The sequence below is a fragment of the Dipodomys spectabilis genome, unplaced genomic scaffold, assembly GCF_019054845.1.
Source record: "Dipodomys spectabilis isolate Male_0828 unplaced genomic scaffold, ASM1905484v1 ptg000017l, whole genome shotgun sequence".
Lineage (NCBI taxonomy): Eukaryota > Metazoa > Chordata > Mammalia > Rodentia > Heteromyidae > Dipodomys > Dipodomys spectabilis.
In genome coordinates, this window is record NW_024870694.1 from 6,019,362 (window position 1) to 6,042,178 (window position 22,817).

At 36.1% G+C, this 22,817-nt stretch overlaps 1 protein-coding gene across 5 annotated transcripts in view; it reads right to left on the bottom strand.

Moving 5' to 3' along the window:
• Window positions 1–22,817, bottom strand: part of Golgb1 (golgin B1) — a 57,709-nt gene that overhangs the window by 33,904 nt on the left and 988 nt on the right. For 2 of the 5 annotated variants that reach the window (XM_042667573.1, XM_042667562.1), the window contains exons 2-10: window positions 14,225–14,319; window positions 13,331–13,483; window positions 12,974–13,126; window positions 11,552–11,680; window positions 10,175–10,300; window positions 7,569–7,691; window positions 6,415–6,528; window positions 3,475–3,877; window positions 1,887–2,002 (exon numbers count right to left, since the gene is read on the bottom strand). In XM_042667573.1, the coding sequence (XP_042523507.1) occupies window positions 1,887–2,002; window positions 3,475–3,877; window positions 6,415–6,528; window positions 7,569–7,691; window positions 10,175–10,300; window positions 11,552–11,680; window positions 12,974–13,126; window positions 13,331–13,483; window positions 14,225–14,317 (1,410 nt within the window). In that variant the 5' untranslated portion in view covers window positions 14,318–14,319. The remainder of the gene's footprint in view (window positions 1–1,886; window positions 2,003–3,474; window positions 3,878–6,414; window positions 6,529–7,568; window positions 7,692–10,174; window positions 10,301–11,551; window positions 11,681–12,973; window positions 13,127–13,330; window positions 13,484–14,224; window positions 14,320–22,817) is intronic. The other 3 variants (XM_042667570.1, XM_042667575.1, XM_042667586.1) reach the window with 3 other exon arrangements.

The window sequence follows — 22,817 nt, forward strand, 5'->3', positions numbered from 1 at the left end:
TGCTATTCTTGAGCAAAAAAGCTCAGGAACAGCATCCAGGCTGTTCAAGCCTAGGGCAAGCACAAACAACAACAACAAAAATAAACAAAAAATAAATTTAAACCATCATCAGTGAGTTCTGGAACAACTATGAATAACCTAATTTATTTGTAGCTAGAATTTCTAAAGAAGGGCAGAAACCAGAAAAAAACTGATTAATGACAAGATCTTCTAAAACTGATGAAAAGAATGACAGCAGAGTCCTTAATATAATGTTACAGAAGACAGCAAGGAAATATTCTTGAAGTACTGAATAGAAAAAAAACTATCAAGAAAAACTCTATAGTTAGTAAATATATCTTTAACAAGGCTTAAAGAGGTATTCAACCATGTAAGAGTTGCAAGAGCTTGTCACCAGAAGACCTGCATAAATTCTTCCTTATGAAGAATGATACTAGATGAAAATACAAACCAGTGGTTCAGCAAATTTTGGTTGCTCTCCACTTGTTTTCCTAATAGTTTTATTTGAACACACCCATCATCATTTGTTTACTTTTATTCTGTCTTCTCTTGCTCTACAATAGCAGAGTTGTCTATTTTAGTTACAATAAAGAATGGTAGGTCCATGAAGCCTAAAAATTTATATGTGACCCTTAAAAGTACTAAAATGGCGATTGCAATGGTGGTCAAAATCAAATGTCTTATTTTTTGAATCACCTCAAAAAATAAAGTTTTATTTGCAATAGCAAAAGCTGGCAAAAATTTAAATTGTTTATCGGTAAGTAAATGAATAGACAATTTTTAAATGCACAATGTACTCAAAGACAACAGAATGAATTATTGGTACATACAATGGAATGAATCTCCAAATAAGTATCCTGGGTGACACATATGCCAAAAAAAGGATAAATAAATTCTAATTATAAAGGTTAGTCTGGGGCTGGGAAGGTGGCTCAGTGGTAGAGTGCTTGCCTTGCATGCCTGAGGCCCTGGGTTCGATTCCTCAGCACCACGTAAGCAAAAAGAAAAAAAGCCAAAAGTGGCGCTGTGGCTCAAGTGGTAGAGCGCTAGCCTTGAGCTGAAGAGCTGAGGGACAGCGCCCAGGCCCAGAGTTCAGGCCCCACGACCGGACCCCCCCCCCAAAAAAAATAATAATGCCCTTTGCTCTAATATTTATGCTGAACAGTAGCTTAATGTCTGTCTTTCCACAGAAGTATTTGTACAGGGAAGAGAGAATATATTGGCAGCCACTTGTTAAGACTTTTTCACTGTTTATATATTTAATGAAAGCAATATGACTTGTATAATAGGATTTTGTTTATAGACTGATTTGTGCATACTGAGCCTGAGTAAATCTCAGTTTGCTAAAAAAAACAAAGCTGACTTTTGAACAGGAAAAATGGATTATAAAGGCAAAAGTAATGGGGCTGGGAATGTGGCTTAGTGGTAGAGTGCTTGCCTAGCATGCATGAAGCCCTGGGTTTGATTCCTCCATACCATATAAACAGAAAATAACCAGAAGTGGCACTGTGGGAGAGCGCTAGCCTGGAATACAGAGACAATCAGGAACAGTGTCCAGGTCCTGAGGGCGAGCCCCAGGACTGGCAAAAAAAAAAAAAAAAAGCAAAAATAATGATTGATAGGAAATGAATCAGACTTTAAGACTGAAAGGCTCCTCAGAGCATGGTACTTGATATCTATTATTTTCTCATTACTCTTTGTTGAGACACTGCACTAATGATTTTCATGATTTCTTTTCACATAGAATCATTCTCCTCACAAATCATATTATCAGGCTGAAAACATAGAAAATTTATACCACTCTTTGCAATAAGTTCTCCTTAGTCCCCAAGAAGAGATACAGCAAAGACAAACATCATAATAGCAAGAAATTCATATATAATTACCTGTGTGCCCTCATTATAAACATCTGGGAAAGAAGTCTGAGATGCTGTTTCATATTTTTGCAAGGCTGTTTTATCTAGAAATTGGCTAATTTCTTTGGATTTTTGCTGGAGTTGGTCTAAGGAAAAGAAAAGAAAGTGGTATCTCTATCAAGTCTGAAACTTAGTGGGTTATTGTCCTCTAAGGATACTCTGGTTCAGTTCTGTACTTAAAGTCATGATGTCAATGATAACTTAAAAACATGTTTAAATGCTCTCGGGGGCCAAAGGGCACTTCAGTAAACAACTGTCTTCAAAGGTAAAACAAACCCACAGTATATCTTCAGCCATAAATAAAAAATTTTGCAGTAAAATGGATTGAAGTTTGATGTTAAGTGAAATAAGCCACACACAGAAAGACAAGTACCATATGCTCTCATTCACAGATAGAAAAGTCAACCTGAAAGTAGAATAATGACTAGTTGAGGACTCAGAGGGTGTGAGTGGTGGTGCATATGTTGGAGGGAAAAGCGGGGCTGGATATAGAATGCCAGGGAATAATCAATGCATGCTGTATTCAGGCATGGAAATACCATACTGAATCCTATTAATGTTAATTTACATGTATTATTAAAAAAAATAAGCCTAGGCATTTAAAGTTTCTTTTTCCTTTCCCTCATGAAAATAACTTGGGTGCATAGTATTTTTTTTTCAGTGTCAAGATTCCATCAATATTCCATCGTATTCAGGCATGGAAATACCATACTGAATCCCATTAATGTTAATTTACATATATTAATAAAAAAAATAAGCCTAGGCATTTAAAGATTCTTTTTCCTTTCCCTCATGAAAATAACTTGGGTGCATAGTATTTTTTTTTTCACAGTGTCAAGATTCCATCAATATTCCATAGCAGGGCCGGGTATGGTGGTACATACTTGTAACTTGCGTTTTATAACTACAATAGTTATAATATTAAGGAAATTATAACATTAATTATACTATATATTATATAATTTTATACTATATATTAAGATGCAGTATTATAATATATAATTGTATATTAATATATATTAATTAAAATGTAATAAGGAACCCAGAAAAGACACTTTTCTTATCTTTCTATGGACTCAAATGGTTTGAGCAAAAGGCATCCTTAATAGATCCTTGAAAACAGGATAAAGAGACTGGGGGTACTCAATGCATATCCTATGAAATTAAGAAAATTGAAGGGAGGGTTGAGTAGGAATGGAGAGAAAAGGGGTGACATTGATCATGATGTATTATATTCAAAAGCTGCTTTGCGGAATGGTAACTTCTTTGTTCAATTTCTTATAGACAATACAAATATACTTTAAATTTTTTTATTATTATAAAGGTAATATACAGAGAGGTTACAATTATCTAAGTCAGGTAGAGTATATTTCTTTTTGGACAATGTCACCCCTCCCCAGCTCTCTCCCAGTTTTCTTCTCCCATCTCCACCCACAAGTTATATAGTTCATTTTCAACATAATGTTAGGGAGTATAAAAATATAATTTTTAAAAAAGCAAACAGGAATATGAGCTACTCAGGTGTTAGAGACAGCCTTCAAAAGCTAATAATACTGACCTTCCAGTTGCTGAATGGACTGGGCTGAATGAACTGCCAGTTCATTTTTATCTTGGAGAAGTTTTGAATTTTCATTCCTTAGAGCATCACAGGCAGACAGTAGTTCTTTTTCAGTCTTTTGAAGACTCAAAATGTGAGAGGTCTTTTCTTCCATATCTGCTTTGTGCTTCTGTTCTAAAGACTGGCACTTAGCCTCCAATTCAGCCTGGGTTTGGCCTGCTTGCTCAACTTGTCGCAAAAGATGATGAATCTCTTCCTGTAGGCTATGAAAGGATAATTTTCTCTCTGCTACTTCAAGTTCCAACTTTTCCATAAGAATCTTGGTTTCCTTTCGTTCTGCTTCAATAGTGTTGTTTAAAGTAGTTTGCTCAGCTTCCATCTGCTTTAACTGCTGAGAAAGTACCTAAAAAAAAAAAGATTAAGCCTCCTAAGCCATAAATACACTATTTCACTTCAGTTAGCACAGGGAAATGCCTTTTCCAGGTAAAGTATGGAGGTAGGTACATAGGACCAAATCCACTATTACATAAGACACTCTATTTTTGCTTTAATCAGTTTGTACTCATACATATTTATTGTGTCATTATATTCAATTTTTGTCTCTCCAATTAGAAATGAATCCCTTAAGAAAACAGATTGTGTTTCTCCTATGGATCTTAAGTATATAGCACAGAAGGCACAGAGTGATACTTAATAAACACTGAATAAATGAATGAATCCAGTGACACAGATAAGTATAATACACAATGAAGGAAGATATGAGAGGGACACATGGAAGATATTCATACAGAGAAAAGGGAGATGTTTGGATGGCCTTCCTAAAAGAGAGCTATCTAATTTTCAGTTTAAATAATGAGATTCAGGTGAGCAAATAAAGCACATTTTAATGCCTACTTTTACTTCAGGTGAAGAAAGCATAGAAGACAACATGGTTTCCTATGAAGTTTGGAACTGGCAGTGGGTAAAGCTTTAGAAGTGAAATAAGACAAGCTGGAAAAATAACCAAAGCCGAATCAAAGTAATTAGGAGCTTTCAGATACGATTTTTCAAAACATTACCTTTTATTGTCAAATGTAGGATATACTGAGGAGTAAGAGGGAGACACAGGCAGATAAAGCCAATCAGGAAGTATGCAATAATGGTCTGAGTCAGAACAAGGGCACCAATATGTCTAATAGAGAAAGGCAGATTCAAAATTATTTAAGTAAAAGCAGCAAACCACGATTTTAATGTGAATGATCTATCTTGGCCACTATGAAAGTGCTGCAATAAACATGCTGCAGATGTTTATTTGACATGAAGATTTCAATTCTTTTAGATACATACCTAATAGTGGGATTGTGCAATCATTTTTGAGGTAAAAATAATGAGTTTAATAAGGAAGGTTGGGTTTTGTTTTAGGAAAGACAGGTTTTCTTACTTGCTGAATTCAAAAAAAGTTACAGATGAAGGAGGAGAATCGTGATAGTGCTGTGTTCTAGTAGTCAAGCCAATGGAAAGTTTCAGGAAATGAGTGATACAGATAGGTCCAGTAAAGTAAGATTAAAAAATGTCCTTGTATTTGACAATTCAGAAGTCTTCCATGAACATATCAGAATCATAGTATTTTAGCTGTCACACTGTGATGCATGTGCCAAACATGGTATAAGTGCTTTATATACTATTTTGTGTGATTCTAAGACATGATCATGATATAAATATACTTATATTCCTATTTTACTGATGAAAATCTGAAGGCCATCAAATCAGCCTTTCTTATCCCTGAATTTCTTCATCTGTGAAATGGAAATAATAACAGTATCTTTTACAGAGGGTTGTGAGAATTCATAGTCCTAGTAACCAATAGGTAATTTTCCCAAGTCACATAGATGTAACTATGTGTAACTATGAGTAAGTGGCACAACAGGAATTTGAACGTACTATCCAATGATAGCAAGAAAGGGGACTTGAGGTTAGGGCATGGGTTTTATGAGAATGAAAGAAAGGGTAACTATGCTAAAGAGAGAGCCTACAGCAGGAAGAAGAGTTGATTTTAAGGCTAGAGGATATAACTGGCATTCTATAGCAGCTCCCAACATCCTGAGAATATGGACTAGAGCACTAAATGTGCATGAGGATTTAGCTACTTTGATATGATAGGACAGATACACAGGAAATCCAAGGCCTAGTAAGAAGAGTTCACATGGTCAAGCATGGGTCCATGAAGAACAGAAGAGGCCAAAGAAGAAGTACTGCACTAGAGGAACAGAGTGAAAAGATGAATAACAGAAAAGATTAAGAATAAAGATCACAGAAGTGGAGGTGTAGCTCAAGAAGTACAGTAATGGTCTTAAATAAAAAATTCAAGCAAGTACGCTCAGCACCAAGTTCAAGTCCCAGTACCAGAATTTAAAACAACAACAACAACAACAAAAAGAATGACAATCATGACTGCATGAGAAATGGAATGAGATGATGCAATTTCTTTAGAAAACATGAGACTTGAATTTTAAGATTTAGAACATTAACATCCCTCTTCATATTTAGTTTCAAGGACATACTGTATAATGGATTCACTCCAATCCAACAAGAGTCAACTGAAAGAAAAAGGCAAAGCAGAAAACATATATAAAGCCCAAGAACTATTTCATGACCGAGAAGGGGAAAACGATGAAAAAGCTACTCCTTAGAAGAAAATAAGACATTTTAAATAAAATCAGACTCTAGACATAAAGTGACAAAGGAAGACAGAAGCAATAAGATGTGGAAATGTAAGCTCCATGAGAGAAGCAACTACATTTGTTCTCCTCACTGTATCGCCATGTCGTAAGTAAGTACAGGATGTTTGTTTAAAGAATGAATACATGGCATCAGTCTCTAATGGCTTTTAAACCCAATTCCATGCAAACTGAAGTGGACATAAATGTCCCCTCAGCGAGCAGGAAGGATTACAGGCAGTACCTGGTTTTTCTGTTCAGCTACAGTCAGCTCCTGTTGCAGCAAGGCCACAACCTGAGCACGGCCCAACAAGGCTTCTTCATGCTCTTCAAGCTTCCTCTGTAGCACCTTCAATTTCTGCAAAGAAAATGTTTCAGGCGTAATAAATTTTCACTAGTATTTGCTTACTTTTCAAAATGTCATGTAGATTTCTGATGTTACGTTTTGGCATGTGGAAGACAAGAAATCAAAGATGGGGACACCAGCATGCTATGCTCACCATCCAGCAGCAACAAAGAATCTCTAAAATGCCCGACAACCACCAAACTTAGAGGCAAGTGAGTCCTGAATTAAAAAGCCTTCTAATAATTGAGAGAAAATCATATATAGCAAACTATATAGTTCATGTCTTGTATCTAAATAAAATAGGTACATGCTCATCCATGAATAAGAACATTCTCCTCAGGCAAGAACCACTATTTTTCTACTTTCATGCAAGGGAAGGTACTTGAAAAACATTCACTGAATACATCTATCAACCATACCTACGTACAATTAATACCCTACTTAAAATGAAGTATTGTGTTCTGAAACTCCACTTCGTGGTACATTCTGAAGGACTGCTTAGAACTTGGAAGAAGTTTGTGCTCAAAAACAAAACATAAAGTGCCACTGAAATGACTTTCAGTACCTCTGTTCACTACATACTAAGTGAAAACAAATGCCTATGTGTTAGTAGATGGTGAACTCAATGAAGTCAATTTTCAAAATCTACTTGATCAATTTTTTAAAAAAAACTTAATAAAATACCATAGATTCAAAATTACTTTTTCACCTCCAATTTTTTGAAAGTTCAAAATTGACTTCATTGATATGGATGGGCTCTTAATGCATGAAGGTAGTTAACAACCAGCAAACTGAAGAGCACCCAATTTCTCACTACATTCCCAGTTAAACTCAGCTGTGGAGTTCCAATACCTGATTAGAGTAAAAGGCAAGGTAAGGATGAGAAAAATGATATGCAACAGAAAACAAGGACACCAAAAAGAAGCCAATAAGGAGCATGGTAAGAATGGGTAGAGAACAGTGGAAAAGGACACTGGTTAAAAAATAGCTGTGATGTCTTGATTAAATGTTAACCAAAATGTCAACCATTCTACTGCGTTTGAGCAACACACCTGTTGCAACTCTGTTTCCACATCTGCCTGGGTTACTAACTGAAGAAGCTCATCTTCATGAAGACGAACTTGTGTTTCAAAGCGGGCATCTTTCTCTCGGACCACCTGCTGCATGGAACTCAACTGAAGACACATACCAGAGAAACTATACAAGTTACATTCCCCAAATATTTCACAAATAAATTCTACAGACTAGTCTCCAAAAGACAGATACTAAAAACAGACAGACATTTATTTTGTTAAGAATTCAATTTTAAAAGTCAAGGATGAGAATTCCATGTTGAATGTCAAGGAAGAGAGACAGCCCTGACAATAGCTTCCAAATATAAGAGAAATCCTATTCATTTTCAGAAGTCCACCTCAAATTTTGATTATAAATTGTATTTTTTGTGGTATTAGAAATGTTTTGAATATATAAGAAGTATCTTTTGCCGGGCACTGGTGGCTCACGCCTGTAATCCTAGCTACTCAGAAAGATGAGATCTGAGGATCATAGCTCAAAGCCAGCCCTGGCAGGAAAGCCCGTGAAACTCTTATCTACAATAAACCACCAGAAAACCAGAAGTGGCACTGTAGCTCAAGTGGTAGAGTGCTCGTCTTGAGCTGAAGAGCTGAGGGACAGCACATAGGACCAGAGTTCAAGCCCCGTTACCGACCAAAAAAAAAGAAGTATCTTTTTTCTCCCTAAGAACATTCCACACAGAGGCAACAATGCTTGATAAGAAATGCACTCATTACCTTGCCCATGTAATTGTAATCCCTCTGTACGGTATTTTCACAATAAAAAAAAAGAAAAACAATCATGCTCAACAATTTTCAATGATATTCAAGTGGTTCTTAGCAGAATGAAATGGGAATAAGTGGACTGATGGTCAGCTGTTCAGTACAATCTTTTTTTTTTTTTAATATTGTGGTATCTGCTTACTCATTTCTTTAAGAGCCATGGTGGAGCATACTGCTCAGCTCTTAACTTGCTGATTTTGTGCTGACCTTCAGCTAATGCTGATTTCTCACTTTGTAACACCTTGAATTGACTGGGGTTCTCTTCCTTGATAGATTTTTTAAAAATCCATATAATTTTTTTTCACAGTTTAAGTTTTTTATTGTGAAAATGCTGTACAGAGGGGTTACATGAGCAAGGTAATGAGTACATTTCTTATCCAGCATTGTTGCCTCTTCCTTTTGTTTTTCCCCTACCATCCTCCAACCTCCTCAGCTACACCCCTCGCCCCATATAATTTTTCATTATTTGGACTCTGACCTGACTATGAGTTTGGAATCCTGCATCTAAGTGTGTAGGCACTCACTAGACTCCTTTTTCCTAAAGTAAACCTATCTAGCACCTCTTCCCTTAAGTGTACTATATTCTTTTTCTTCTCTGACACTTTGATTACACCCTTCTTCACAATGAGAATGCCTTCCTCTAGATTCATCTAGAGTATTATCTTTCCCTCACAGTTTTGCTAAAATCCCAGTTTCTCCATGTTACCTTCCTTAACAGTCATATGTCACCATGAAGTTTTTCAACTCTCAAAATACTTTGTTCTTAATGTGGTTTGTGGGGTTGGGCATTTGGCTCAGTGGAAGCAACTGCAAGGTACTGAGTTCAGTCCTCAGTGCTGAAAAAACAAAAAAAGCTAATGTGATTTGCTTTGGTACTTATTTGGAGTGGTTTGTGTTATGATGGATCTGTTAACATTTCTATGGACCTTAATTTGTCTATATTTTAAGCAATTTTTAGATAAAAATGTATTAAAAACATGTATTTATAAATTTTTCTATATTTTAAGCAATTTTTAGATTAAAAAAACATGTATTATATTCCTCCATACTACATTGCATAGTGGGATACATAAAAGTAATAGTAAAAGACAATTAAGGATTTTAAGGTATATAATTAACTTTATGCACAATAGATAGTATGCCATTGATATAACAGAAAGCACCACTTACTACAAGTTATCAACATGTGATGGATAATTACAAAGGTACTCTGGTCATGATCAAAAAGCATTCTCAAAAGAAAAAAATAAAGACAAATTTTAGAAAAAGAGCTGAGAATGTCAGTTTAAATAGTTCAAGTTTGGTAGTAGAAATAAATATAAAGAACAGCAAAACAAATCAGTGCCATTTTACTAGGAATCTTATAACCTATATCACTTTTATATTACATGCTCCCTGAGTAACCTGGTTAAGATTTATTTTCTCACTAAGATTTCGTTTGTGGGAAAATGGTCCTAATTATTTATATTTCTTTTAGTTTCTCTGCCAGTTTCTTTTGAATTCAGCATGAGCCCATTCCTAAGACAGTGAATTAAACTGCTATTAAGAACTAAGAAACAGTCATCAGTTTGGGTATGACAAACACATCACTGTACATAACAGTTTTTTGAAGTTTTCTTGTGTTCCATGACATATTTATCTCTCCCACTTCTAATCTGTTCTACTACTCTGGCTTTTAACTTTTACTTTTAAGAGTCTGGCTTTGATCTATTAGGCTTAAAAAAAAGTCTATGCTTTGATGTTTTAGGCTTTAAAAAAAGACTTTCTGAAATGATTTGCCATGTATTAACACTTTGGATTTCATGATTATTCTTTGTTCCCACCTGTGCAGCTTGCTCTGCCTGTGTCTCGCTGAGCTGGTTTTCCAAAGTGCTAATGCGTTCCTCCTTCTCCTGGAGCTGCTGCTTCATCATTACAAATTCTTCCATATCTGAAGAAATCTTACCAAACTGAAGGCATAGAAGAAAAAAGTATATTTACTTTAGTAAAAAGATTAGCATTTAAATTTTTTAATTCCTTTTTTGTCATTTTTCCTAAATACCATATTTCCTTCTAAGTTCTACTTATCACAACAAGGAATTGGATGTTTGAAGAAAAATTTGTCAGAGGAAGATTAAAACAGTAGCACAATTTTTTCAATTTTTCTGAATTGAATTCAGAATTAGATTGTAAGCAAACATGGATAGTGAGAAAATTGTCCTACAAATTCTAGAACCTAAGCTAGTAAAAGTACATTGCTGCCAGACACCCATGGCTAATGCCTATAATCCTAACTACTCAGAAGGCTGAGATCTTGCACAGTGTTAATCTATGGAAGAAGGCAGGGATAGAGTAATAGCCAATGGCCTGGAGAACAGGTAATTTCTAAAGTAGCCAAAAAGTATGTGCTGTAATGGACAGCTGGCAAACAGTAGAAAGCATCAGTTCTTTCCTATTCACAATACTGAGAAAGTGCAAGACATCCATTGTAAGAAAGGTCCCAAGTTCAAATCCAAATCTGCCAAAAATAAAAATAAAAAAGCCAGATACTAGTGGCTCACATCTGTCATTCTAACTACTCAGGAAGCTGAAACCTGGAAGATCATTGCTCCAATATAGTCCATGCAGAAAAGTGCATCTCAAATAACCAGAAAAAAGTAGGGGTGGAGGTATGGCTCCGGTGGTGGAGTACCAAACCGAGCAAGCAAGCTGAGGAAGTAAGAGACCCTGAGTTCAAACTACAGGACCACTAAAAAAAAAGAAAAAAAAAGGCATACCGATATCAACAAATACCTATCAAGAATGACAAATACTAAAATGCTTTTCTTTTTGTCAGTCGTGGGGCTTGAACTCTGGGCTGGGTGCTGTCCCTCAGCTCTTCAGCTCAAGGCTAGCACTCTACCACTTAAACCACAGCACCTCTTCCATTTTTCTGGTGGGTAATTGGAGATAAGAGTCACACAGACTTTCTTGCCCAGGCTGAATCTGCACCACGATCCTCAGATCTCAGATCCTCCTGAGTAGCTAGGATTACAGGAGTGAGCCACCGGCACCTGGCCCAACGCATATTCAAATAAAATTATTCAACTTAGAATTAGCAGGGAGTAGATAGGACAAAAAGGGGGCAGAAAGATATGAAGATAGATAATCTTTGGGAACATCTACAAAAAACTATTTGTCATATAATGATCCATTGATGATGCGGTAAATCACATTCCTACCTGTGCAACTTGTTCTGCCTGTGCCTGGGTGAGTTGGGCTTGCAAAGTGCTAATGAGTTTCTCCTTCTCCTGGAGGTCATGTTTCATCTTTTCCATTTCCATCTCCTCTTCTGGGGAACTCTTATTACACTGCAAAAGCAATAAGTCAATAGATTCTTCTTAAAAGAATTACAATTAATATATATGTATATATAATTTTTAGCTCTATTTGTCCTTTATAGTTATTTAATTATAGTTTTAGTAAACCACTGGAAGAAAAACTTTAAAAAGTACAGAATCTCTAAGTTTCCCAGTTTTATTATGACTAAGTAGCTCCTATAATAGCTACCTTCCCCCAGAGAATAAATATGAACTCTGGCTAATACAGCAAATGGCTATGTAAAAACACTGAACAGTGGCAAAAGGCAGGAAGATAATGGAAGGAAGTCAATACTTAGAAGAAATGTCTCATTCTGACAGCTTAAGTCTGAAACATAAGCAGTCAGTGACAGGCAGGGCTCAACTTTTAGATTACTTACAGTCTTGATGCCTTGAAAATCAAAGTTCAAAAAATTACAGCTGATGTTAATTGTGGGACAATCCAAATATTTCAATAGTTTATATATTCCCCAAAAGCTCTTCCCTAGAAATAAGAGTTTCTTTCCATTAAATCCCTAAGTAAACCTAGCTCTGCTTATTGGAAGTACAAAGCATAAGAAGTTTGAAAGAATACTGGAGTTTAATCATAAAAGTGAGATCATGAAAGTGAGTACTAGAACAATGCTCTAGTTTTCAAAAGGCAGCATTCTGTAGTCTTCTTTGTATTTCTAAGTGGACATTGTTTTGGTGATGGAACTCATAAACCTTGAAACCTTCCATTACAGCTTCCATTACAGGAGTTCAGGGAAATCTGGATGATTCAGCACATAATCCATCAAAAAAAAAAAAAAAGTCCAGTGTAACCACTGGAAGACATAGGAATTCTGTATTAAGTCAATTAGAGAAGTTCAGAGCATAAAGAAACCTTAGAGATAATCTTTTATTCTTCCTGTGTTGTAAAGTTCAGCAAAAACAAGCTCCATAAAAAAGGACAGCATTTGATAATGTATTATTTTACCACCAAAAGTGTATATGATTAGTTGGAGCCCCCCTCCCTTTTTTTTTGTTGATCGCAGGGCTTGGACTCTGGGCCTGGGCACTGTCCCTCAGCTCTTCAGCTCAAGGCTAGCACTCTACCACTTGAGCCACAGTGCCACTTCCGGTTTTCTGAGTGGTTTATAGGAGATAAGAGTCTCATGGACTTTTCCTGCCTGGGCTGGCTTTGAACCATGATCCTCGGATCTCAGCCTCCTGAGTAGCAAGGATTACAGGTGTGAGCCACCAGTGCCCAGCCTGGGAGCCCTTTTACGATTCAGAAATAACTCTAATATCTAGTATTCCAACCTTGGAGAATGAGTCCTCTGACTGAGGCTCTATAGGCAGAGCATTCGCTCCTTGTGATTTCATTTCTTCTATGTGTTTATTCAAAGAAGTTAATTTGGCCTTTGCGTGAAGTTTTATTTTTTTAATTTTGTTGTCAGCAGCTTTCCTTTCTTCCTGTGCAAGAGAACAATACTGATGATAAATAAATGCTTAATTCACCATTTTGATTCATTAGCATATAACTAAAGTTATTTTCTGCAAGCATATTACAGTATTAAGGAAATACAAATCAGGTCCTCTAATATATAAAAAAAATCTAAGTAAATGGTATATGTCTTTATCAAATACTCTGCGAAAAATGGGGAAGAGGGATAATACCTGGAGAAGTTCATCCTTTTGCTGTAGTTCAATATCCTTTTGTCTAATAGTATCTTTTAGTTCCACCACCAACTGCTCTGTGTAAGCCAGATGCTCCAGAACATCCTCTTGTGTTCTATTATTAAATTCCATGTCTGATTCCTGGGATAGTTCCTAGTATTTAGACAGAGAATTGTAAAGGCATGAAGAAAAAGATATTAACTTCAGATAGAATTCTTCATTCCAACAACTACATCTTATTTTTTGCCCAATTCATAGTTGGAAAATTAAAAGACTAAATCAGCCACCAGGAGTTATCATAGCCACAATTATTATATACTGAATATTTTATCTCATTTAAGGTATTATTATCCCAATTTTGCCAAGGAGAAAATAAAAGGAAGCAAAGATAGACTCTTAGTTAGAAAAATCCAAAATGTAAGGGAGTGAAATAAAACTCTCTTAACTTTTAGGCATAACTGCTTGACTTTCAGGAAACAGACTTCTTTTGATTCCTTTTATGACCCTCAGAAAATACAGGCTGTAAGAAAAGTGGTAAACGAATTTACAAGAGCAAATAGATAGTCTTATCCTAAATGATCCTCAAACTCTCCCTTCTTCCAATTAAACTTTTTCTTTGGAACAGGGACGTAAACCCTAGGAAAAGGAGGACTTAAAACCATCTGATACAAAACAAGTCCAGTGAGAAAAGTGAGAAAGATATTTTAAATCTCATTCAGGACTTAGGTCCCATCTCTGTAGGTCTTAAAATCATTTACGACATCTTAACATTTGTCTTAATCTTTACCTCCACTCTGTACAGATTCTGCTGGTATTCCTCTACCTTAAAATCTTTTTCTCTAAAGAACACAGATATATATCTTGTTGAGTTTAAATCAGAATGAAACTACTCACAGGAGCTAAAGGAGCAGTCATATTCTGATCTGTATTATCTCCTGCTAATTCATGTAAAACAATATTTGCTAATCCTGATAATCGGCTCAGCATTTCTATAGAAAAAGAGAAGAAAACATAAGAATCAGCGAAATGAACACAAGTTGTTCCTATATTGGTAAACTACATCATCCATAAGAAAATTGTGCAAGTGACGAGTACCATGCACATGACCTTGGGCAGCCTGATGGTGTTATTTGAGTATGTATAATACAGCTGTCCACTGTTCTTTAGTGGCAATACACAATTTCTAATCACTATTGCTAATATCATCTTAAAAATAAAACACAAGAATAATTAAATATAAGTACATAATTAAGTATATCCTATTTTTTTTGTTTGCATTTTTGTTGGTCATAGGGCTTGGATGCTGTCCCTGAGCTCTTTTGCTTAAGGCTAGCATTCTTTCATATGAGCCACAGCTCCACTTTCAATTTTCTGGTTGTTAAGGTAAGATCTCATGGACTTTCCTGCCCGGGCTGGTTTGGAACCATGATTCCTCAGATCTTAGCCTCCTGAGTAGCTACAATTACAGGCATGAGCCATCAGCACCTGGGAATTAAGTACAACTTAAAAGTTATCTTTAATGGCCTTTCTTTCATCATAGCTTCATTTATAAACATGAATTTTTTTTAGTTTATTCCACTATGCCAGTCTCTCCTGTTTTTCAAATAAATCACAATTCAACAAATTTATTTTTATGTGTCCCTTTTATGCGTCTCTTTGATTCTTTCAGAAAGCTTTGCTGACAAACCATGTGGTTTCACTGAAAGTCAAATGTAATTGTCAGAAAAGTGTATGTATAAAGAAGGAAAAGGACTAATTTTAGTATTTTTGCTTCTATGAGAAATTAGAAAAAAAGCAAACTAAAACCAATGTAAACAGGAAAAAAAAGAGGAAAGAAGGAAGAGAAGAAATCAGTGAAATTGATAAAAGATAAAATCAGGAAGTCAAAATGTGGCTCTCTGGAAAGATAATGGAGATCAGATAAAGGTCTAGCCAGTCTAGCCAAGAAAAAGAGAGGACATAAATTAATGACATAATTAAAGATGAAGGTCTCACCACTACTGATCTAACAACCATTCAGAAAATTCCACAAATAACCCTGCTTGTAATTCACCAGAGTAGATAAAATGGATCAATTCTTAAACATATATACTACCAAAATTCAAGAAAAAGTAGCAATTCTGAATATATATGGAAATGCATCCATGTCACTACTTTGTTTGCCACTGTTACATAAAACTTTTTAAAACATGTTACCACTAGGGGGACCTAGACAATGTATCAAAGGGACGTGTGTGTGTGTGTGTGTGTGTGTGTGTGTGTGTGTGTGTGTGTGTGTGTGTGTGTGTGTGTGTGTGTGTGTGTGTGTGTGTGTGTGTGTGTGTGTGTGTGTGTGTGTGTGTGTGTGTGTGTGTGTGTTTAAAGAAAGAAAGATAAAAGTGAGGTAAATGTAATGTGATATCCTGGATTAGAGTCTGGAGTGGAAAAAAAAAACACTAATAAAGAAATCAGGGGCTGGGAAGGTGGCTCAGTGGTAGAGTGCTTGCCTTGTATGCCTGAGGCCCTGGGTTCAATTCCTCAGCACCACATAAGCAAAAAGAAAAAAAAAGCCGAAAGTGGCGCTGTGGTGCTAGCCTTGAGCTGAAGAGTTGAGGGACAGCTCCCAGGCCCAGAGTTCAAGCCCCACGACCGGACTCCTCCCCCCCCCCCAAAAAAAAAGAAATCAGTGGAATATGAACAATCTGGAGTTTAATCATCTCAATGCCTGCCTGCTTATTATACCTGAGAATATTTCGATCGAGTGACAAACAAGAGAGCTTAAGTAAAACTCCTAGATTTAAAGAATCCTTTAGGATTTAGGATAAAAGATCATATATCGGGCTGGGAAGTTGGCTCAGTGGTAGAGCGCTTGCCTTGCATGCCTAACCTAAGGTCCTCAGCACCACATAAGAAAAAAGCCGGAAGTGGTGCTGTGGCTCAAGTGGTAGAGTGCTAGCCTTGAGCTGAAGAGTTGAGGGACAGGGCCCAGGCCAGAGTTCAGGCCCCACGACTGGACCAAAAAAAAAAAAAATCATACGTCTAGTAAGGTAATGAAAACAGGATTATCATCAACAGCAACATTTTTGTCAGAAAAGAGATCACAGGTTTTAAAGATTTCAAAGTGTGTTTCAAATTTTATTTCTAGAAAAAACTAAGTGTAGATATAAATATATAGACAAAAATGTTATAAACAAGAAAAAAAAATTCATAGCACATTTTTCCTTAAGTATATTCTGAGACTTGAAACAACCAAAATGAGAAACATTATTACCAGGACTGGTAAATGAACAGTAAATAGTAGTGGAACTAAGCTGGGAAGGAGAAAGCAAAGTACATAAAGATCATATAGTCTGGAGAAAAAAAAAAAAAAGGAAAACTATGAAAAGCTGGGAAAATATAAGTAGCATATGCAAAATGAAAGGCTTTTAAACTGCTTTTAATAATTAACAGTGATAGTAGAAGAGAGTTACTCTGAGCAAACATAGTATATGCACATCTGAAATACCAGTGAAATCGCTCAGTGCAATTAATACTAAAAAGAAAAAAAAACTAAACGACAGTAAACAAGGCATGAGTTGGGAGAGGGGAGAGCTAACAAAGAGATGAATCAAAGATAAATGTTTGAATATATATATGTTTGACAATAGAACAATAAAACCTGCTCAAGTTGTTTTAAGAAGGGGAGTATGACATGAGAAAGTGATAGAGATGATGAGATGAGGTTGATGGTAATACATTGTGCAAGTGTGCAAATGTCACAATGAACCCCTCACTGCATTACTAATATATGCTAATAAAAGGGATGGTGGCATCAGCACTGTTATTCTTAAATTATTATATATGGAATAAAAGCAAATGAATAATGTTATACTAACAATTTTCTTTCTCTTTGGAAAAGATACAAATGTAATACTGAAGAAATTAAGAACCTTAAAATTCAAATTGATCTTAAATTTGAACTGAAAATATCAATATGAGCTTGCAAGATACTTGATTATAATTTTATATATATTTCACTATCTCTGTCCCCCAAAAAGGCTTACTAACAATGACAAACAGGGTCTTGAAGTACCATTCCCTATTATTAAAAAAAAAAAAAGTTCAACAAGAAGGCTTATTACAGAAATGGATGATTCTACTTCTAAAGGAGGAAATGTCCAAAATGAGCCTGAAACATTTTGTTGTACAAGTTAGCAAGGAAGCCACCAAAGAATACTGAAGTCATGCCAAAAGTATCCTTGAAGTCAGAGTTGGTGGCTCATACCTCTAATCCTAGCAACTCAGGAGACTGAGATCTGAGAATCACAATTTGAAGCCAGACCAAAGTTCATGAGACTCTTATCTCCAACAAACTACTCAGAAAAAGCCAGAAGTGCTGCTGTGGCTCGTGTGGTAGAGCACTAGCCTGGAGCATGGCGAGGCTCAGGGACAGAGTCCAGTTCCTGAGTTCAGGCCCCAAGACTGACTGAAAAAAAAAAAAAGTATCCAGGAACCAAACTGAACAAGTCCCCAAGGTTGTGTTCATAAGAATTTCAACAACTGAAACCCACATACTAACTTCAATACATAAGTTTATTATAAAAAAAAAAAGTAGTTGCCATCTGAATCAATTTTCTTTTTCTGTGGGGTGATACTAGTGTTTGAATTCTGGGATTCACATTTGGTTGGCGGCACTCAATCATGGAGCCTTGACTCCAGCCCTTTTTTTGCACAAATTACTTGGAGATAGGTTCTCACATTTTTTTTTTTTCTGCAGTCCCTAGTTTGGGCCATGAACTTCATATTTTATGTTTTCTATCATTACTGAAATGACAGGCACACACCTAGCCTCTGATATCTGATATCAACTTCCTGAGTAGCTAAGATTACAGGTGTGAACCACCCAGGCTTGATTAGCTTGGCCTTTTAAATTTTGAAATTTATCATTCTGGAAGTAGTAAATAAGGAAATTTATCTTCATACAAAATTATTCCAACTAATAAAACCACCTATTCGGATATTTTGCAAACTCTAATGAACTCAAGGATCTAGACAACTGATAACTGATAAAAAGCACAAGCTGGACATTATAAACTTCCTGATGAAAGAACATATCACTACCTACAGTCTTGCCAATAGTAGCCCCCCATCCAGCTACCAACCTGCAGGTAAACCAGAGGATAGAACATGCAGCGTTGTCCTGGGAATGTGTAACTCGCCAGAAAAAGACGGAGATTTTAAAAAGGCAAGGTTCACATTTGGATTAAAAACTACTAAACTAAAACGAAGTGACTGTCTTTGGATAGATGGATGGGGCAATAAGTGGGATGGAGCATATGGAAGCGTTTCTGGGATGACAAGCAAAGCTGTATTTCTTCACCTTACAACTAGGTTATAACCACAAGAATATTCACCTTTATAATAACTTATTAAGCTATATGTATTTTATAGTGTGTTCCCCCTTGTTTTTGGTGCCAGTACTGGAGCTTGAACTCAGGGTCTCACACTCTTCCTTGGCTGTTTTGCTCATGCCACTAGAGCCACATCTCTACCTCCAGCTTTCTGTAAGCTAGCTGGGGATAAGAGTTATGTAAATTTGTCTGCCTTGAATGGCAGTGATTCTCGGATCTCAACCTCCTATGTAGCTATGATTATAGACATGAGCCGTCAGCACTGGGCTCATAGTGTGTGTTACAATGAGGTGTTTTTTTTAAAAAAAAAATTAGCAGAGTTGTTAAGCAATTATATTTAGGATGGTCATAATTTTTTTAAAGTTTTATTGACATGATATTTGTACAATTTATGAGGCATGTTTTGATTTATGTATGGAAGTTATTAACTAAGTAGTTATCAATTCAGAGTAATTAGCACATTAACAATTAGCACATTCATTCTAGACATTACCCGAGGCTTTGTCACATGCCTAGACCAAATATACCCCTAACTTGTTGGTCACCTATAACGTTTACTTCAGATTCCATAACCAATGCTTCACCTTTGTAGCAAACCTGACATTTGTACAAACTTTCTTTACTTAGTAGCTTGAGACCCCATTGCTACCACCTCTATTTTTAGATCTAGTCAGAAAACTACTCATATTTCAGACAGAATTTCTGAACAATTTTTAAGCCATAAGCTCTTCAGAGAAATATAAAAATACCGTATGTTTGTAAGTATGTGTGCATACAGCCACCTAACCCAAGGTGGTATTGTCTTAGTTCAAACCTTTGGCATATCATTGTAGTATTTATGATAAAACACTGTTTGTGAAAATATTTTTTCCTTTTGCATCAATGTTCATTTTGCATCAATAACATTAAAATCCTGATTATTTTTCAACAATAATTTCTCCCTCCTCCCTCCATATAATTAACAAAAGTCATTTTCCCTAGAACAGTTTGTCCATATCAGCATCCTACTGAAAATCTATATACATTAAGAAGACATACAGGGGCATATGGTAATAATAATGGCAACAACTATTTATTTATTAACTTTATTTAATCATATATTTATTTCATTCTTATCTTGACATATGTAAGCTTACTATTAGTAGTCTCTAAAAGAAACTAAAACATTTCAAGGACCTTCATCCAAAAATAAGCAATAAAAAAACCCATAAAACCCTCTGTAAGTGGAAAGTGGATTACATTTTTCACATAACTAATTAATTATATATGGATCTATATTAAGGAAAAAAGACCAGCATTTAAATGAAACCCTGGAGGGTACTAGGCATCAGGCAAGATAAAATGAGTCTTCACTATAGATTAAAATATCTGAGGGGTCAATGGAATGAAAGCAATATAATGGAAATCACCAAACCAAGAGCTTGGTAACTTTGTTTGTTGTACTGTCTCAACAAGGAGCTTTATTCTACCAGGTAAGACATTTTGACATTTGCCAGTTTTCTCACTTTAAAGTGAAGAATCATTTTAAAAACTAGATCATTCTAAAGACCACAACATAATTCTGTGATTTGAGAGTAATTTCTAGGGCTACTGACATTAAGGAAATATAAACAGAAAGGCATCTCACAGACAACTAAGTGCTTAAGTAGCTCAAAGGCTAGGAATTTGAGGGGATGAGAATCAAGAAGCCATGTTTAAAAAAAGCAAAGATAGGTATCCCACCGTCTATTATGAGCATTACTGGACAAATGTACAAATAAAATTCAGTAAATACAAAGATGTTTATGCTTACAGCAATAAATTCACACAAGAAAAAGCATCAGAATTGTGAAAAGCAATGAAGTAAATGAAGAGTTTTACAGCAAGGCCAAACCTCTATAAAACAATTATCTCAAATTCCATGTTGGCCCTTCCTTCCACAAACGCTGCCAACAAGACCTCAACACTGTTTAAGTGAAGTGGCTCTGAGAATTAATTTTTTAATCTATTTTATTAAGGCCTTTTCTATTTATCAACTATTAGTATTTATAAAATACTAATCTGGTATGTAATATTATGGTAGGAGGTATAAAAATAAAGGAATAGGACACATTTCTAAGCCATAGAAAATGCATCAAAATTTGCACAGAAAAGAAGCAAAACAGCTGAAGTCAGATTACATGCTTGTGTATGTATGTGGGCTATTTGCTTTGGAATTTAAATGACATTCCCATATACAATACACGAGATGATAGATTTCTATTAGGTCGTTCTGCAAACTTATTTATGCACATTTACTTATATCTCCATAGTTTCCCTTAACTTTTAAATTTTCAAATGATTCTCAACCAGGTCAAGGAGCCAATGAAAAGCTAGTTTTCTAGCTACTATAACTAGAAAATATTTTCAATATTGACATAATTTTACTATTAGAAAATGCAGCAGTGGTACTCATTAGACACTACGTTGAAAGTTTCAGATTAGGAATTCAACCTGTGTATAAGTGCTGAAAAATACACAACAGCAACATATTATTCACATAATAGTAGTATATATTACAATCATGCTTACTTCTGGGAAATGGGTAACTGAGAAGTCAGGAGAATTTTCTCTCTACATTCTATCCTTTGATATTGAACTTTCTGTTCTCCACACAAGGTGGATGTCGGTGGCTCATGCCTGTAATCTCAGGAAGCTGAGAGATCTGAGGACTGTGGTTCAAAGCCAACCCAAGCAGAAAAGTCCCTAAAAGCCTCCTACCTCCAATATACTAACCTCCCACTCCCCCTCCCCCCCCGGCCCCCTGCCACTGGCCCCGCAAAGCACACTATTCTTAATAGACTGGTACACAATGATCTGTGGTCAAAGGTGTCCCAGATAATTTATTCCTGAGAGAAGACTATTTTATAATCAAAGGTAATATTAACATCCCTTAATCAAGTCAAGCAGAGGCTGGGTGTAGGTGTCTCATGGCTACAATCCTAGCTACTCAGGAGGCTGAGCTCTGGAGGATCATGGTTCTAAGCTAACTCATGCAGAAAAGTCCATGAGACTCCATCTCCAAATTATACATATGCTGGAGGTGCAGGCCAAACAAGCAAGATTAGCCAGAAGGCCCTGAATTAAAGCCCCAGTACCAGCAAATAAACAAAATAAAGGTAAAAAAATGTTTTCTAATAATAACCTGGTTGTTTTTCATAAGAGCTGCTATCACAGAAGAATGGAGGTTCCACCCCTCCCCCCCATCATAATTATCTGATTGTTGTTTGTAAGAGGTGGCATCACAGAACAGAGGTTCCATCCTTCCCCAGTCGCCATGGAAAATTCTTAGAGATTTGAACCTTTTTGAAGAAAACAGGGTGGCACTTTTATGTGATTTTTTTTTTTTTTTGTCGGTCATGGGGCTTGACTTCAGGGCCTGGGCACTGTCCCTGAGCTCCTTCACACAAGGCTAGCACTCCACCACTTTGACCCACAGAACCACTTCCAGTTTCTGGTGATTAATTGTAGATAAGAATCTCAAAGAGTTTCCTGCCCTGGCTGGCTTTGAACTGTGATCCTCAAATCTCAACTTTCTAAGTAGTTAAGAATTACAGGTGTGAGCCACCAAGGCCCGGCTTATATGATCTGGAGTTGGAAATGTCCTGTCCTATGGGCAAGATAATTTAATTAAAAAGTCGTATTTGTTTTATATGTGATATATTTACTGAGGTGCAGATACACAATTCAAACTATTTGAAGCAACCTGGGTATAGTCAAACAAATTTAGTGAAGAATTTTATAAATGGTCAGTCATTCCATGGGTAAGGGAGGAGGAAGTAAAAGTCTTGAAGCAGTTAATATACCATGTCTTTTTGTTTTTTTCCTGGTGGTGTTGAGGATGGAACCTAGAGAGTCCTGGACAGGAGGCAAGGCTCTAGCACAGTGTTACAACCCCAGGCTTTGCAATTGAGTCCTCTTCCAAACTACCTTTTTCCTGTATTGATTCCAAATCTTCTCGTGTTTTTTTTTTAAAAACAATACATCATAGTCACACTAACCATCCACGCCTTATTAATAACTCATGCTTCTGCAAAGCACTCACTCGTTACTGCCATCGTCTACTCAACTAGAAACAGGCCCCTTACGTGCCTGGAGAG